General features: G+C 43.4%; 1 protein-coding gene across 2 annotated transcripts in view; it reads right to left on the bottom strand.

Moving 5' to 3' along the window:
• Positions 1–1,264: 1,264 nt before the first annotated feature.
• The window catches only part of rgl1 (ral guanine nucleotide dissociation stimulator-like 1), a 26,572-nt gene continuing 11,454 nt past the window's right edge, over positions 1,265–16,382 (bottom strand). Inside the window, exons 1-18 of one of the 2 annotated variants that reach the window (XM_008407089.2) lie at positions 15,816–16,052; positions 12,323–12,433; positions 8,436–8,644; positions 8,231–8,290; positions 7,945–8,135; positions 7,709–7,833; positions 6,612–6,827; positions 6,422–6,525; positions 6,158–6,242; positions 5,931–6,020; positions 5,282–5,368; positions 5,047–5,079; positions 4,813–4,934; positions 4,473–4,562; positions 4,157–4,346; positions 3,345–3,596; positions 3,111–3,225; positions 1,265–2,910 (exon numbers count right to left, since the gene is read on the bottom strand). In XM_008407089.2, the coding sequence (XP_008405311.1) occupies positions 2,723–2,910; positions 3,111–3,225; positions 3,345–3,596; positions 4,157–4,346; positions 4,473–4,562; positions 4,813–4,934; positions 5,047–5,079; positions 5,282–5,368; positions 5,931–6,020; positions 6,158–6,242; positions 6,422–6,525; positions 6,612–6,827; positions 7,709–7,833; positions 7,945–8,135; positions 8,231–8,290; positions 8,436–8,644; positions 12,323–12,433; positions 15,816–15,860 (2,313 nt within the window). In that variant the 5' untranslated portion in view covers positions 15,861–16,052 and the 3' untranslated portion in view covers positions 1,265–2,722. Of the gene's footprint in view, positions 2,911–3,110; positions 3,226–3,344; positions 3,597–4,156; positions 4,347–4,472; positions 4,563–4,812; positions 4,935–5,046; positions 5,080–5,281; positions 5,369–5,930; positions 6,021–6,157; positions 6,243–6,421; positions 6,526–6,611; positions 6,828–7,708; positions 7,834–7,944; positions 8,136–8,230; positions 8,291–8,435; positions 8,645–12,322; positions 12,434–15,815; positions 16,053–16,382 lie in introns of those variants that run through there. The other variant, XM_008407088.2, reaches the window with a different exon arrangement.

The following is a 16,382-nucleotide window of genomic DNA, read 5'->3' as shown; positions in this document are numbered from 1 at the left end:
CTGATGTGCGCCGAATTGGCATTTAAAGTGCAGAGGATTCGATGAAGCCTTACCGTGTTTAAATCTAACTAGTAAATGATGCAGAGACGGGAGAAACCTCTCCGTTTTAGTATGCAAGCGAGGTTTTTCAATATCCTTCCTGCAGTGGTGCCTTTTCACAGATTTATGCCGTATTCCCCTGATCTTGAGTTTATTCCTGTTGGCTGTTTTCTGCTGCGGGTTGACGTTTCTGCTTGGATTCACTCGGCGAACATTCAAGGACAGAGCAGCTTCTGCCAAATGCCAGTAATAAATATCCGCCCCGACCGACAAATCATATTTACGGTGTGTCAGCGATGCCGACGGCTGCTTGACTGATGCTAGCCCACGGCCTCATCTCAGGCATCCCTCTTCTGCTGCACCAGCACCACCTAATGTGCCACAATGGACTCCAAGGTTTTTTTTTTTTTATCCAGATGTTGTGATCTATGTTCAGATTAACATATGCAAACAGTTGGGTTCAAATGAATAGCAGCAACATCACAAATCAGATCAGTCACTGTTTTTGGTAGAAATATGGAAAACAAATTGCTAATAGGAGAAATAAAAACTCAACAGTCGACAATGCATGCTGCTCTCTGTAACTGAATCAATATTTTTGGCTAAATTATAAGAGCGGATTCCAAACAGTGAATCATTTTGTTCCAAAAATTAACAGGTTTGAAACAAACAGGTGTCAAACAGGATGAAGGTAGAAAGTTTTGTACCTGCAGACGGGTCAGTTCAGACTTTGTTCAGAAGAACAACATACTTTGACTTAATAGTGGATTGGAGAGATTCAGAAGTCAAGAAAATGATAGTCTGCTCAGCTAAAATATACCTAACGCTTTGGAAACAAAAACCAGAAAAAAAGTAGAAGAAAACAGGAAAGCACTGTTAAAAGAATAACCACAATCACAAAAGTGAGCCAGTAATTAGCTGGTCTACAGTTTTCTGTCAATACTGTAACATTTGCTGCACTGCTAGATTTATACAACAGGCTTTACAAAGTTGATCTGAGCAAACACAGATTCAGGAAAGAGGCCCTGACTGCTGCAGTCAAGTCAGCAGAAATGTCCTCCACTCCAATAAATATCCGTGGCTCATCCTGCAGAACGGCGCTTTATTATTATTCCAAACGGGAGCGAGAGCGCCGGGCATCACAAGACGATGGACATGCTGCAATGTGCTCAGATATAGAATATACTAATATACTAATCTCGAAATCAAAAGTCAAACAGACAAGTTTGATAATAATGACAATAATTTATTTATTCGTGTAGAATAAGAATCTTTGGCAGTGGAGAACAGGAAATGAGGATGGGTTTTGGGAAAACATCTCCAAGTGAAGTGTTGCATGAAAAAGCCTGGCACGGCGACACAAGTCCCAACTGTGCGCTGCTGGAGTATAACCGGTCAGACTGGTCAGCGTCGCATTATGACCGCGACCCTGTAGGCGCCTGCCGATGCTGATCTGATTTAGTCCGAAGGGAAAACTGGCCTGGCTCTGCCGATGGGAAGAGTTTTTTTTTTTTATGACACAGATGGATAATAAAATAAAGTGTCCTTCTGAATTAGTCAAAGTAAAATCTGGCACAGATGGTCTTTTATAACAAATTTGAGTTCATTAACACTCGTGTTGAAGATCTCTTGTTACCCTCACATTAGTGAATACAATTCTGAATGAAAAAAAATAAAAATACAAAAACATAAAAAAAAAAAAATAGAACAAAACCATGAACTCATTTAGTAAAGAGGGAGAAAAACCACTTACAGAGTGGTTCATTCATCCTTCAGATTCACATAACACTGACATCTGTCAACTGGCATCAGTCTGAGACATTTATCTGCTTTCTCTTTCAGCAGGATGCCAAATTCATTTTCGGTCCTCGCGCATTTTATTCCTTTTTTTTTGTTTGTTTGTTTCATTCGAAAAGATAAATCTGCATCAGAAAGCAGCACTAATTGCACCTCTTTCACCCTGAAGACAGGGCATGTAAGGCCTTTTCAGTATTTGCCAATGACTTGATAAAACCAAGTACAGGAACCAATCAGAATGCACCGACACGGCATTCGTCACACAGTTCACAATATGAGGGAAGAGCTGGGGCGTGGGAGGGTGAACGCAGACACACAAACATATACACACACGTATATATTATGTACACACATACACTGTGCACACTGTGCACAAGCCAGACGAGGGCTGTTCAAGACGCCCGACTGGGGAAAAATACTGACGTCAAGTTTCTTTCAGTCAACTAATAAGGTTCAGAAACACTGTTGAAGGTCCATTCAGTCATTATTAACAAAGTCAAACAGGACTGAACACCAGAAACTTGCTGTTTCATTTCCGTTCAAAGGACATTAAAGCTTCATCTAAGTCGTTTTCACAATACTGTTGGAGGTCGAGGAGTTCGGCTGCTGCCCCCCCCCCCCCCCTGTGCAAAAAAAAATCTGTCGGAGGCCACTTGGGGTCGCTGTTGCACAGTTGCACATTAAGGCTGACAAGGTGATGATGGCAGAGTTTGTGATGAGACCCAAATGGGAAGAGTCTGAAAACAGGAGAGCTCACTGAAATGCATCTGGTCCATGTTAAGTAACTCAGAACTCTTAGTTTATTAATGAATCCTCCCACTGCGACCATCCAAAGTGGCCTGGATTAGCGTAGGGCAGAGGTCCAGGGAGGGGATGGGGGGGGGGGTCACAGCGTGACTTTGCTGAGTCTGACCGAGAGGCTGGAGCGATGCTGAGCGCGAGGAAGAGTGGAGCTGCAGCGGCTCCTCAGCTGCACGGGTCGACCGGCCGAGCCTCGAGCGCGCAGCAGGAAGTCGAAGTTGGCTGAGGTGTTCATGGCGTAGAAGACGTTGGCGTTGTCAGGAATCACCAGCTCTGAGAGACGTTAAAGAGAAGACAAACACTTAGTGTTAAGAAGCTGTCAGTGATGCATTTCTAAACGAGATCAAGGTCAAATAATCAGCGGAGAATATAAAATGTCACTCAAGTTGAAATCTTTGTTTTTGTGTGTGTGTGTGTGTGTGTGTGTGAATCTGTTTGCCTTTAAATGACACTTTTGACAGCCATGTTTTTACCTTTCTCCTCAGAGATGACCTGCACCAGCTCAAATCCTTCCTCTGGCTCCACCTCCAGGTTGTGCTTCGCCATGGCTCTGGTTATCACAGCCGGGGTCTTGTCCTGACTGGTCAGCTATTGTACAATGACAACAGACACATCAGGATTTTGCCTGCTTCGTCGCAGATTGCCTCAAAATGCCAAAGCTGTTATTCTTTCGAAAAGCACAAATCCTGCTGGGTTTTTTTGCCCACCAGTATGCTCTTGTACAGATTGCCGTTGCCGTGCTCCAGGCTGACTCTGACGATGCACGCGTCCTGGGCTTGGGTGTTGTACGCCGGGGTCTGGCTCGGGGAGCAGGGGCACATGGGCGTGAGGGAGATGCACCGCCTGTGGGTGCCGGGGCGCCCGGGCAGCGAGGGCGAGGCGGGCGTCATGGACCCGCTGGCGGTCGACGAGTTGGTGTCCATGGAGTGGAGCGAGGTGCAGGACGACGACTCTGAGAGCTGGGAGGAGAGTCAGACGTGGTCGTGTACGAATGTTAGTCATTTGAGGCAGCAGCTGAATACAGCTGAAACAAAGCGATACTTTTGGCAAGTTTTAAAAAGTAAAAACAGGTTTAACTCGTTAGAAAGTTAAACTGTCTTTCCTTTCCCTTTCCCTCCTTCCAGTAACCGTAGAATCGTGAAATCTGGCTCAGCAATGTGTTCCACCAGCTTTTTACTTTAAATGTAAAACAGCGTGTTATTTGTAGTATATTATTGTTAGCAGGGTTTTTCCCCACTTCTTGTAAATAGTCTGCTTTTTATGCACAAAACATTCACATCTTGTTTGTTCTTTGAACTACACCACTCCTTTGCATATTTATCTTAATCTGAGTAAGATTTTTTTTTTAACTGTACAGTTTGATTATCATGCTTTAAATTTACTCTGCATCTCATTCTTATCTTTTATGTTGTGTGAATATTCACTCTTCCACTTGCACTTTGTCATTTCCCCGCGGTGGGTCAGTAACGGACATTTCTATTTTGTTCTAGCCCTGACAACCATTTCGGTCGTAACTCACCTTGTTTTGACTGGAGTCGGCGTTGTTGTGAGTCGGACTGGCGAGCCCCTCGTTGTCAGACGGACTGCTGGAGTCGTTGGACGACACGCTGACCGAGTCCATGCTCTCTCCCGAGCTGCCAGCAGGAGGCGAGCGCGGCGTCTCTCTGACTGGTGAACTGGCTGTGCTGCTGTCTGGCCCAAGAAACAATCTGCCCAGCGGAGGAATGGGAGTTATATGTTAGTAAAAGAAAGATATGCTTAGATTGTGACTGCAACTCCCCCCCACTTCCCCAATCAGATCTTCTATTGTTCATCTGTTTTGTGAGTGAACTCACAGGCTGATTCTCTTCACCATGCTCTTTCGAGGTTTGGGTAAAGTCGGGCTGCCGTCGCCGAGCCCTTCGATCTCACAAGACAAGGCGTAGCTGCAAGACAGAGCAATAAACCCTGAGCATCATAAAACTTTAATAAGCCGCGAGGCAGCGAGGAGAAACAAAAGACAAAATCAACACGGTAGATCTGTGGGGAGTGAAGGAATGGTAGAAAAGAGGGAGAAAGAAGCTCATCGTGTGCTTTTGAGCACGAACGACTGATCCAACAGACCGTGGCTCACGCACTAATGTGATTGTTGACACATTTAGGAGACGAGATACAATGAGGGAAAAGCAGCAGTACCTCTCCTCCTCACTGAGTTGAGGTTGGTTCTTAAACCAGCGGAGGAAGGCCGGGTCTGCAGTCAGGCAGTAGCTGTTGCAGGCCGACTGGAGCAGCTTGATCTGGGCGATCACCTCAAACTCCTGCAGAGGCGGAAGGACAGAAGGACGGTCACCAAAGGCAAAAAAAAAAACCTCACACCAGAAAAGCTATTTGGATCCTTCTTGTCAGCCAATAAATAGGAGGATTCCTCACCCTGCGTCTCTTCTCAAAGTTGATCAGGCCCCTCTGTGGATACAAAGACACAAAGAGAGCGTACGGTCAGACCCTGGGGGCGTCACACACCGGCGACCGCTCAGGTGGAGCGCGCCGACTGGGACGGCGGCAACACGGGCATCAACATCACATCTGCAAGGTTCTGTTCACTCACAGCAAACAGACGAGGGACTAAACCTGCTGGTGCTATTTAAAAAATATATATATTATTTACCTCCACAATGTCTGGCAGGGCCGTGTCCAGCATGGTCAGATCAGTCAGAAATGTCCCCAAGTACGGTATTGTCCCTTGCATCGCGCCCTGTGGAGAAACATTTTTTTTTATTTTTTAGGTCACTTTAATAGTAAATAAGATATTGCATTTGATCTTATAATATTGGTTACGTGTATTTCTAATATTTGAGAGAGAAAACAAAAGCCTCTCAGATTTGACAAATTGTCAGTTAATGTGTAGAAAGTGATCAGACAGAGAGCAATGTTGTGGCTTCTGTAACGGTGTGTTAGCCACCAAGCCCTTCTCTCTTAGCTCTCTCCCCCTGATGCTGATGGAAGTTTTAGATTTTGCTGCTTGCAGCTTTAATTTACACTCAGCTGTTGACAGATGGCGAGGCAGGCCTGTAAATTACAGCCTCGACTTAATGTGCGTCCAGCAGCACACAGCGCGTTGGATAAACAAAACATGCGGCTTCAGCATCCTGGAGAGGCAAGAATTCTCATTTCACTACACTGCTCAGGAGGAATGTGTTTGTTTGCGTTTTTCTTTTCGTGTCAGCCGCTTTTGAAAAAGAAAGGAAAAAAGAAAAAAAAGAAAGAAGTCCATCTGCCTGGTTGTCGTTTCTGAACTTCACCGGGGATTCTCTCACCATTTCCTTCTGCAGCTGCAGTCTCTTGTGGGTGCGCTTTTGGTGATCTTTGGCGCAGCTCTCCAGACTGGCAAACTTTGAAGTACCTTCCTGTGAATGAACGAAAAACAAAAATAAATAAACAAATAAATAAATAAAGGGTTTCACTTGAAGTTTGACGCTAGTTAAATAGGAATGAATTTTGGGATTTAGCTGGGACGGTGGGAGGCGATCTAGATCCCACTTACCCTCATGAGCAGCTCTCTGCTGGTCAGGTAGTTGTTGTGGTCAGAGAAAATGTCTGAGAGCTCCTCAAATGTCTGCATGCTGTCTCTGCATCAAAACACAAGCTTATTTCAGCAAACGGGATCAGAAACAGGTCCTGAACTACAAGTGCAAAAAAAAAACAACCCCCAAAAAAACCCGAAGCAACTTGCTTCCAGGAAATTCTGCCAAAAGTCCGACTTGTTTAAAACAGATTATTATGCACACTGGAGAGGCTGAATGCTTACTTGTGAACACAGGCCCACAGTCTTTTCAGTCTGTACAAGGGGTTGGACTGCAGCGCCGACACAATCGCTCTCAGGGATGAGAAGTTCTTGCGTATCCTGCACTCCTGCGCCGAGAAACCAAACAAACGGTCACAACGTGGCTCGCAACTTTCCGTCCGTAATCTGGGATGCTTGTGGGACTTTTCCCGACCTGGGCGATGTCTATCCAGCGCTGGATGACCCTCGCCCTGACGTGCGACCTGAGCTGTCTGTGCTTCAGCACCGTGTTCACCACGCAGGCGGCAATGGCGTTGAACTGGGTGATGGTTGCGCGGATGGTGGGAGCGCTGTGCTTGTTGTCCTTCTTGTCCCTCTGGGACCAGATGGAGCCCAGGCAGTGGTGCGGGACGACCTTCTTGAACAACAGCTGGAGGGAAAAGATACAGAAACCGCTGCTGAGTATGGCCGGAGGAGCTGTGAGTCCAGCGCAGAAGTAGCTGGATTTTCATACAAGCTCAAGTAGCTTGAGTAATTTCTCAAATTAGCCGGCGTATGTGGTGCTAATGGATGTTTGGTGCTCTAACAGCTCAACTTTTGCTTCTACAACTTGTGCAGATTGAGATTATATGGATATTTGAAAAAGTTTCTAACGTTTCCCTTTGTTGTTCCTTTCTTTTTGTCAAGTCTTAAAGTTTTTACTCAATTACTTTTACTTGTCGAAGTAAGGTATCAAAGAATCGGCGGGAAAGTAAAGTACATGAAAAGAGGCCAAAACTGAAAGCCGAGCAAAGATTTCACTTTATACATACATACATACATACATACATACATACATATATATATATATATATATATATATATATATATATATATATATATAAAGAGAAAAAAGTATCCACACATTTCTTATTTTCTAAAAAATGAAAAAGTATTTTCTTAAAATATCCGAACGAGATAAGTTTCTGTGAGGCTTTTCAATTCACTTTGGCAACACACGAGAAATTTTCATCATCTGGTTTCATAAATGGTAACGAAGATTTTTCAGATCTACTTAATAAGATGAGCTTCTCTGACTTTACTAGGATACATTAATCTTTTTTTTTTTTTTTACAAAGTATTTGATTTTAAGCAAATGTATGAAATTCCAAAGTTTTCTTGTGGGCTCATCACATTAAAAATATTTCTGAATATGGCGTTCAGAAAACATCCAGGGGCCTCCTCTGACGAAGACTGAAACCGGAGGGATTTTTTCAGAGGAAAAGCACGGTAGAGATGTGCAATGTTTCCATTTCCTCTCCCTCCTCTTACCGCGTCCATGTAGGTCAGCTGCTCGGCCACCAGGTCGGCCTCAAACGACAGGAAGTCCTCCTGGACCTCGATTTCCACCTCCTCTTCCTCCCCGAGGCAGAAGGAGCTGTTTCCCTGGAAACCAACTAAAAACAGACCAAAAAGAATAAATAAATTATTAGTCTCCAAATAAACTGACGAAAAACAGAGAGGAAATTAAACATAATTGGAGAAAAAAAACAAAAAAACACAGATACCGTCTGTTTCGTCCATGTTGGCCTGACCCTGCAGCTGCTCCAGCAGACCCTCGGCACGTCGGAGCGCCTCCGAACCTGGCAGAGCTTTGCGCAGGTACTCCATCAGCCTTTGGAGGCAGGGGTAGTCCGGAGGCTCCTGGAAGTCCTCGGGACACTGGTCCAGCCAGGCACGCAGGATAGAAGCCAGGGCGCTGTCGGTGCACAGAGACGGACACGTGTAATTAATCACTGATGCCAACAGGAGCTCAGCCGGAAGCGACTGTGACGTATTGAAACCGAGTCTCACTTTCTAATGGCTTCACTGCTTTCAGTGCCTTCCTGATCATTTTCTTCCACACTCCCATACCTGCCAGAGATTAAAAAAAAAAAAAATCAATTTAATAAACTTGCAGCCGTTCACAATCACATATATCATGTTCTTCTTTTTTTTATTTTTTTATGTAGATTTAAAAAATGAAGAAAACAAAAAAAAAAACTTATCCGGCCTATACCTGTCCAGCAGCAGCTGCAGTACAGTCTGGGTGCTGGCAAAGGCTCTGTAGGTGGAGAGGAAGATGGAGGTGTAGGTGAGGTCGTTGTCTCCGAAAGCCGTCAGCAGCGTCTCCACCAGGCGCTCCAGAGTCCCGGCTCGGATGCTGCGGATTTTGCAGGTTTCCAGCTGGCTGACCGTGTGGCCGGGAGGCAGGCGATCGCCCTCCGCCTAAACACGAGCAAACACCTTCAGACTGCTGCAGCAGGACACACTCAAACACCTGCGACCCGCTTCTTCTTTTGGTCGCTCTCAGATGGAACAAGTATATCAGAAGATTTTACTTTAGGTTGAGTAATTTACTATTTTCTGCAGGTAAACTCCAACAAATAGTCTATATCTTCACCATAAAAGTGTTTCCATGATAGTTTTTCTTTCAGTATTTGAACCCTTTATTTGTGCGTCATTTCCTTCTTGTGTTTTCTCCTCCCATTTATTTATTTTTTGCATTTCTTTTTAACATTCCACTGTCTGCGTTGTGGAGTTTTGTAGTCGCCGCTTTTCGCTACGTACTTGAGGAAGGCTCTTTTTTTTTCATATAGTGTGTCGCACATTGGAATGGACCTGGTGAAAACTTTGAAAAATCTGAATTTGTAACTTTTACACCAATAGTTTTTGTGAACATTTTAGATTTCTAATTTTATCTGCTTAAAGACCAAAAATTTGAGGAGAATATCTCCTGAACTTTTGAGTTGGAAAGTTGGAGATTTTTCACCAAATCCGACTTCAAAGTCAAATATGGGTACCGATGTGAAAAAGCTAAACCCGGGATATGAAAAGGAAATAAATAATTAAATATGAAAAGGAAATAAATAAATAAACATAATGAAAGAAAAAAAAGCGAAGAAGGAAGTGACAGAAATGAATGCACATCTTAATAAAACATGCAATTATTTATCTTAAGATAGATTATTAAAATTACAAAAACTGCAAAATTAAATAAATTATGCAAAAGAAATTGAAGAAAAAATATATATGCTGAAGTAAATTCAAGTGCAGTTACCCCCCCCCCCTCCCCCTTGTTATTATTTTGCATTGTTGCCTTGGTTACTTTGTAATTTATTTACCATTTATCACTTTTTACCCCACGAGGATGTTTCACACAGATGTAAAGCGATTTTTAATAGTTTTCTCATAGTCGACTAGAAGCAAATGAGGTCAAAGGACTCCAATAAAAACATCCACCAGCTGGAGGTAAATTCATAGAGTTATTTTGACTTCAATCAGAGGTCATGTCCCACATTTCGAAAGTAGACATGGCTAGAGGGATCAAAACCAAGAACAATTTAATCGGGGTTCAATAAAAAATTCTAAAAATGTAACAAACTGTTACATGTATCTATAATTCTGATTTTGACATTTTCATGATCATTTTTATGCTATATATGAAGATGCCGGAGTACAAAGGAAAACAAATGTCTTAAACATGGTTAAAATGCGCACAAAATGGCAGCAAAACACTTTGAAATAGTCATAAAAACCAGCAAAGGGATGAACAACCATCCCTATATCTTTGAACCAATAAATGCAAAGATAAAATTAAACACTTTAAAGGGCTTGCATGATCTCACAAGTTATTATAATACTACTGCTACACAACACTTTTATGTTTTATTTATTTATTAGCATGTTCTGTACTATAATGCCCCAGATAATAATGACACTGCCTACATTTAGTACTATAGGAACATGTATTTCCTGGTTTTACCCATGACATATTTTTCTGCCTCAGAAAAAATAACAAGCACACGACATGTTAATAAGACACAAGGTTATAAATTACAGTCCGAGATTGAAAAAAATAATCAACCCAATCCATCTCTGATAACCAAAGAATAAGGAGGAAACAGCAGCGATAGCCGTGACCTATTTTTAATCCCGGTTTCTCCAGATGTGTCCGACTATTGTGTCCGAAGGGGGAATCGCGCAAAAAAAAAAAAAAAAAACAGGGCAGGGAGAGACGGTGGGAGGGCGGGCGGCACATGGGCGCACAGAGAGGAGAGAGACCTTGGTGAAGTCAGCGCGCTGCAGCAGGAAACGCTCCCAATCTGCTTTTAATCACAGTGAAGCCCCTCCTCCACCGGCCCTGCAGACACAGAGGAGGACAGCGGCGGAGCAAACTTCTCCCACCACTCCCTTCTGATAAGAGCCTAAACACGCAACAAGTAAGATTTCTAAATGCGCGAGTTGAGTCGCCGCTGGGTCACACGGAGTCTTAAACGTCCCGAATCGCGAGTGCGTGAAAAGTAAACACGGTCTTGCCCTCTTGAAATCCTGTAAACGCAACTGAACTCGTTAAGAAGCTGCTCTCTCCTTCGCTGACCACCAATACCGTCCAGGGAGTTGTACTGATGTGTCAGCTGGAATTTTCTCCTGCTTTCCCTGGTCAGTAGCTGGCGCTGATCAAAACACCCCACTTTATTTTAATTAGCTGTAGCACAGTCGGTGCCTCACGCCACTGTCAATACATCGATAGGCCCTTATAGCCGCAGGGCTTTTGTGTTATTGTTCAGCTTATACCCACCAAGTTCCCCAACATGCCCCATACAACAAAAAAAAGAAAGAAAAGAAAACACCAATGGGACAAAATACAAGACTCTGATTTATGTCAAGCAGAAACTCTGTGAAAACTTCTAAAGCAAGCTAATGCCCTATAATTTGTCCCCCTCTGTGCTGCATAATAATACAGTCCACAGCATCGTATTATGCAGGGCATAATAGCAGAGGAAAACCGTAATGCCTCATATTCTCTGGAAAAGCGTTTAATACTCTGTTTTTTCCTCCGTACCAGCATTTGGTAGGACGCGTTTCCCCCCCCTGTGCGGAGAAACAAGCAGCTTTACCAGCAGCTGGAAAAGTCAGGAAATCACATGCTCTAGCAAAACAGTCCAAGTCGAGAGAAACTGTTTTTTATCCAGCAGCAGCTGAAAGGTGTTGCCTAAGTTAAGCAGGCTTAAAACGTTAAAACAATAACAGCGGCGTCTGTCGGCCCACAAACGGCTGATTTGAACAGAAAGGGTCAGTCGAGGCGTTCTGGTTTTAAACTCAACAACAGATAGCTTCAACAAACCATCTGCATATAATCACATTTATGGCAGTTCACAAAAAAAAAAAAAAAAAAAAAAAAAAAACTCGGGGGGTTTTTACATTTTTGCAGCAGAAAGCCGGGAAGGAAGAAAAGCATTAGGAGTTCATGTGCCGTGCTTAAGGTTTGTTTTGAGCCTGCGCTCACAACCGATTATATAAGGTCATATTTTTATGATCTAGTCATAGCCCAGTGTAAAGAAATGCGGTTATATGGCTGCAGTGTAGGAGTTATCAGAAGGTCACTTTGAGACGTTATGACTTGATCAGAGGTCGTAACCTGTCGTGTTTCATAAGAGTCGACTGGCCCAAACAGGGACCGGAGCCAAAACAAATGGGAAAAAGGTTTAGCAGAAAGATATATTACACAACTAAATTAAATCATACATAAGAGAGGGAATTTCATGCCTCTTTTTTCTCCACAATTCATGGAAAATGCTCACGTACGGAGAAAGAGAAGCTGATATCCATTGGTTACGTACAAGGTTATGGCACAGCAGGAAATGTGATTTTGAGACTCCAATAAAACATGAAGTTTCCTTTTGGTCAGGGGCCATAAGCTCTCATATTATATATATATATATATATATATATATATATATATATATATATATATATATATAATTACCAAAACAAAATCGACCTGATTCGGGTGCGAAATGAATGCAGGAGGGAACAAAATGGCCGCTAAAAACCGGGAAAGACGAGACTTGACCCGAACACTGGAAAAGCTTGACCAGATGCAGCCCCTCATGTCAGACTCACCCCCAGCCATCTTGCTCCCTTGTTGGCCGCCTGTTGAATCTGAACCCTCTTCAGTGTCACATTGTAGACGGCTCCTTCCTCTACTTCCTCCCCCCAATCCTGCACCGAGCTCTGAAAAGAAGAGGAAACATATTACTGAACCTTTGCAGGAGAGGAGCGAGCTCATGTTGAGGATTAAGAGATAAAACAGCTTCCAGTAAGCAGCAGCAGCAGCAGCCTCACTTGCACAAATGTCAATGTGATTACTTTAAAACAACAACAACAAAAACAGAAATTGAGTTTTTAGAGACTGGTGCAGGAAAAAGAAGCAGAAGGTTGAGCACACACACACAAACACACAAAAAAACACAACCACAGCATAAAGTGAAACGAAGTAGGGAGAGAGGAGTGCAGTAAAACATAAAGAAGGACCACACTCCCCCCCCAACCCCCACCGGCGCAGCAGCCTGCCAGGCCTCCCTCCCTTTCTCTTTACTCCCTCTTTTATTCCACATCCATCTCTTTCACCGCCTGTCTCTGGAGTTGAAATCTGGCTTGGATTGCTCTCTGAGAGCTCAGACAGACAAGACGATAACAGGCTAAGCGAGTAAACTCTCCCGAACAAACACCTAGATTCTCACTTCTCCTCCTCGCCGACGCCCGTTTGGCGAAGCTCAAAGGAGCATGCTTGTAAGAAAAGAGCGCTGAGACTAAATAGATTTGCTCTGATCTTGTCGCCAAAGGATGATATGTTTGCATCTGCATGTAAATTACTTCCAAAACACGAGAGTGCACGAGCAAACAGAGCGAGCAGAGCGGAGTCATAATGCAAAACTCCTGCTTGGAGAGAGATCTGCTGAGGCATCAGCATACGGAGACAAAAACAAAGGCAGGGCTGGCTACGAAGGAGAAGCACTAGCCAGATATAAACAATCGGCTCGCTGCACTTTCTGGAGAAATCCTTAAGAACACAAAGACAACACCAGCCAAGATCCTTCCCGCTCTCAATTACACAACTCGGTTTCAAAGTCCACTCCTACTCCCCAAACAAGAGGGCCCGCGGGTAAAAGGGATCAAGGGTCAATGTTGCCATTAACAGGCTCAATGGTCGGCCTAGGAGGCCCATGACTGGGCTGTGTTTGGGTTTTAACAGAAACATGGGGATGTGAAAGTAAAAAAGCAGACACACACACACACACACAAAAAAAAAAAGATAAGAGAAAGAGTACAAATGATTTGCAAACACACAATCTGCATCACGTCTGACGGTCAGAAATATGTACCCCGCCTCCCAGCGACCGCCCTGACCCGCTTCTGGCTGTCCGGCCGACTGGCGCAGAGACAGATAAATACATCAGTGGATGACTCATGCAGTCCACACACTCCCAAAACAATAGCGGGAGGTCTTAGCTCCGCTGAGCTCACAGTCCTGCACACGCACACACGCACACACACAAACACACAGTCTGTTTTTTCATGTGCTGCAGATGGAGGTGTGTTTTGGTGCGACATGTTTGAAGGCTCGTTTTGAGGCAGCATTCGTGGAGTTTTGAATGCAAACGGAAACCAAAAACATTTCCATTTGCACGTGAAGTTATTCGACAACAGCGGCGATGTAGATAGAGTTTACAGAGGCTGCAAGTGATCAAACACAGCAGCGAGGCGAGCTCCAGGAGTTGAACAGTTATGACTTAACTCTCCTGATGACTTCATTCAGCGTAACGGTGGGTTTGATTTGTCTTTGGAGTTGGAGCTCGAGTCTGAGTTTGACTTGAGCATCGAGTTGAAAGTCATGAAGCGAGCGGGTTGGCTATCTGCTTCGGCGTTGACGAACAATAAAAATGGAAATTAAAAAAATGGATATTTCTCTCTGTTTTATATACTCAAACATTGAAAGAACATGCTGATTAATAGGTACCATGCAGCACTATGTGTGTCCATGGTTTAATGAGATACAAACCGCTGGAAGTGCTAATAAATAGCTGCTACCTGCAGCAATTGCTACATTTTATGTGCACAGCAGCCATATTGGATGCTGAACAAGCAGCTGCTACCCTGAAATCGTAATTCTTCCTTCAGGGGATGTTCTTGCTGTTCTCATAAAATGCATTTTGAAAGTAAAAAGATATCACATCATTAAGCTGAAGTCAGAAGTTGAAGCTAATAACTTCTGACTTGTGGCGAAGATTGACTTCTTAAAACAACTCGAAGATGCCCTCTGTGCCAGCACTTTGATGCAAACTTTTAAATCGTTCTCAAGGTTGGTGGTTATTTACAAAGAAAGCAATTATTACTTAAACACCATAGCAGTGGTGCGCCACAAATAATCGTCCTGTGTGCAACATGCACCAGAAACAAACCCTATGGGATGAGGTGTAAAATTCAATACAATACCATGTACTTTAACCTCTAGTATGTGTAATTTTTTTACACCACTTTATTTCATATCAGAAGGTTATTCTGACCAAAAATATTTTACATTCATCATTTTCAGTCGTTGTTTCACACAGGAGCATCAGTGATGGTGCACAACCTCCAACTAACATTTCTAATGCAAAGATTTATCAGCTTCTAAGTAAATTCAACGCAAATGCAATAGTTGATAAAAAACAACAAACATGTTTTCACGGTTGTTTTGAGGCAGTAAGAGTCAGATTTGATCTTAGTCATTCTAGCTGTTAGCTGTAACAGAGACAAAAACAAAGGCGCAGCAAAACTCTATTTATACTAAACGAGCACACCAACTGAGTTATAATGCAGATACGATATTTTCTGTTTTATAAACGAATCAGAGAAACCTCACTTGAAAAATCCGGACATATATCATCGGATCTCTCCACAGAAGAAACACAAACGCTACAGAGAGGCACATATTAGCAGCTCTCCTCAAAAACCAGCCATCCAGCCATTATCAGATGGTTTGAAACAATGCCCACAACAAAACAAAAGTTGTGTTGAATCTGCTGCGCTGATCTGCTGCATGTTATTCTTTCCAGGACGCAGCTGGGACCGGTGGAGAGAGCCTGCTTTGGCCCCTGGGGGCTGCGCCAATTGTTCCCCGTCTCTGTCACACTGTGGATCCCCAAACAAAAGTTTTCATATCCATCGTTACGCAGGCGTCAGCAGACGGGTGGAGGATTTTAGGCTATATCAGAGGTCGCTTTGTCCAAAGTCTGCGCCTCATCTTTACGCAGCAGCTCTACGTGGGTTAAACTGGGTTTAAAGCACAATAAAAGCAAAAGTGTTCAGCTGTCCATGCCCCCCCCCCCTTCACCCCCACATATTCACTCTCTTCCTCCTCCTCTTTCTTCTTTCTCCCGTTATCCACAGCTTTCCCGAGCATATGCACCCCTCTTCCTCCTCCCCTAAACCACCAACTCTATAACCTAACCCAACTCTCTCCCCCTGCTTTCTAAACCGCACATAACACAGCACAGACTGAAAAACTAATGCAGCCGGGGTTTTTTTGTTGTTTTTTTTTTTTTTTGCTTGTTTTGTTTTGTTTTGTTTTTACCATTTTAGTTTTCCAGGCAAACTTCATGGTTAGCGTTTCTTTCATGGTCCGGGGACAGCATCAGCGCTCCAGTATAATCCAATCAGGTGGGCAAAAAAGAAAAAAAGAAAAAGTGCTCCTGTTATCAAATAAAGATCCTTTAAAAGGGTTTTTATTCCTCCACACGTTTCTCTCTAAAGTCAGACTCCTGTTTCTCTGGTCTGTCAGCGAGCACTCCCTTCTTCCACTGAATGACCGACCTCCTCCTCCTGATCTACTCACAACAGTCCCGTTTAAACTCCTCCTCCTTTTTTTTTTTTTTTTTTTTTTTTGTCTGACTTTCATCAGACTGACAACAATGTGCGCACTCGGTCGGAGCTGTGATTTCTGTTTGCGCAATTTCACTGGAAACGTAAAACCCGTTTCTTTGCGAGTTAGAAGGAAATACTCATCTCCAATCATTTGGATTTTCTCTGTTTATTTTCGAAAAGAAGAGATGCTTATAGAGAATAAGAGGCAATACACACACACACACACACACACACACACACACACATATATATATATATATATATATATATATATATA

Source organism: Poecilia reticulata, linkage group LG4 (assembly GCF_000633615.1).
Source record: "Poecilia reticulata strain Guanapo linkage group LG4, Guppy_female_1.0+MT, whole genome shotgun sequence".
Classification (NCBI taxonomy): Eukaryota; Metazoa; Chordata; class Actinopteri; order Cyprinodontiformes; family Poeciliidae; genus Poecilia; species Poecilia reticulata.
This window is presented reverse-complemented; position numbering and strand designations above follow the sequence as displayed.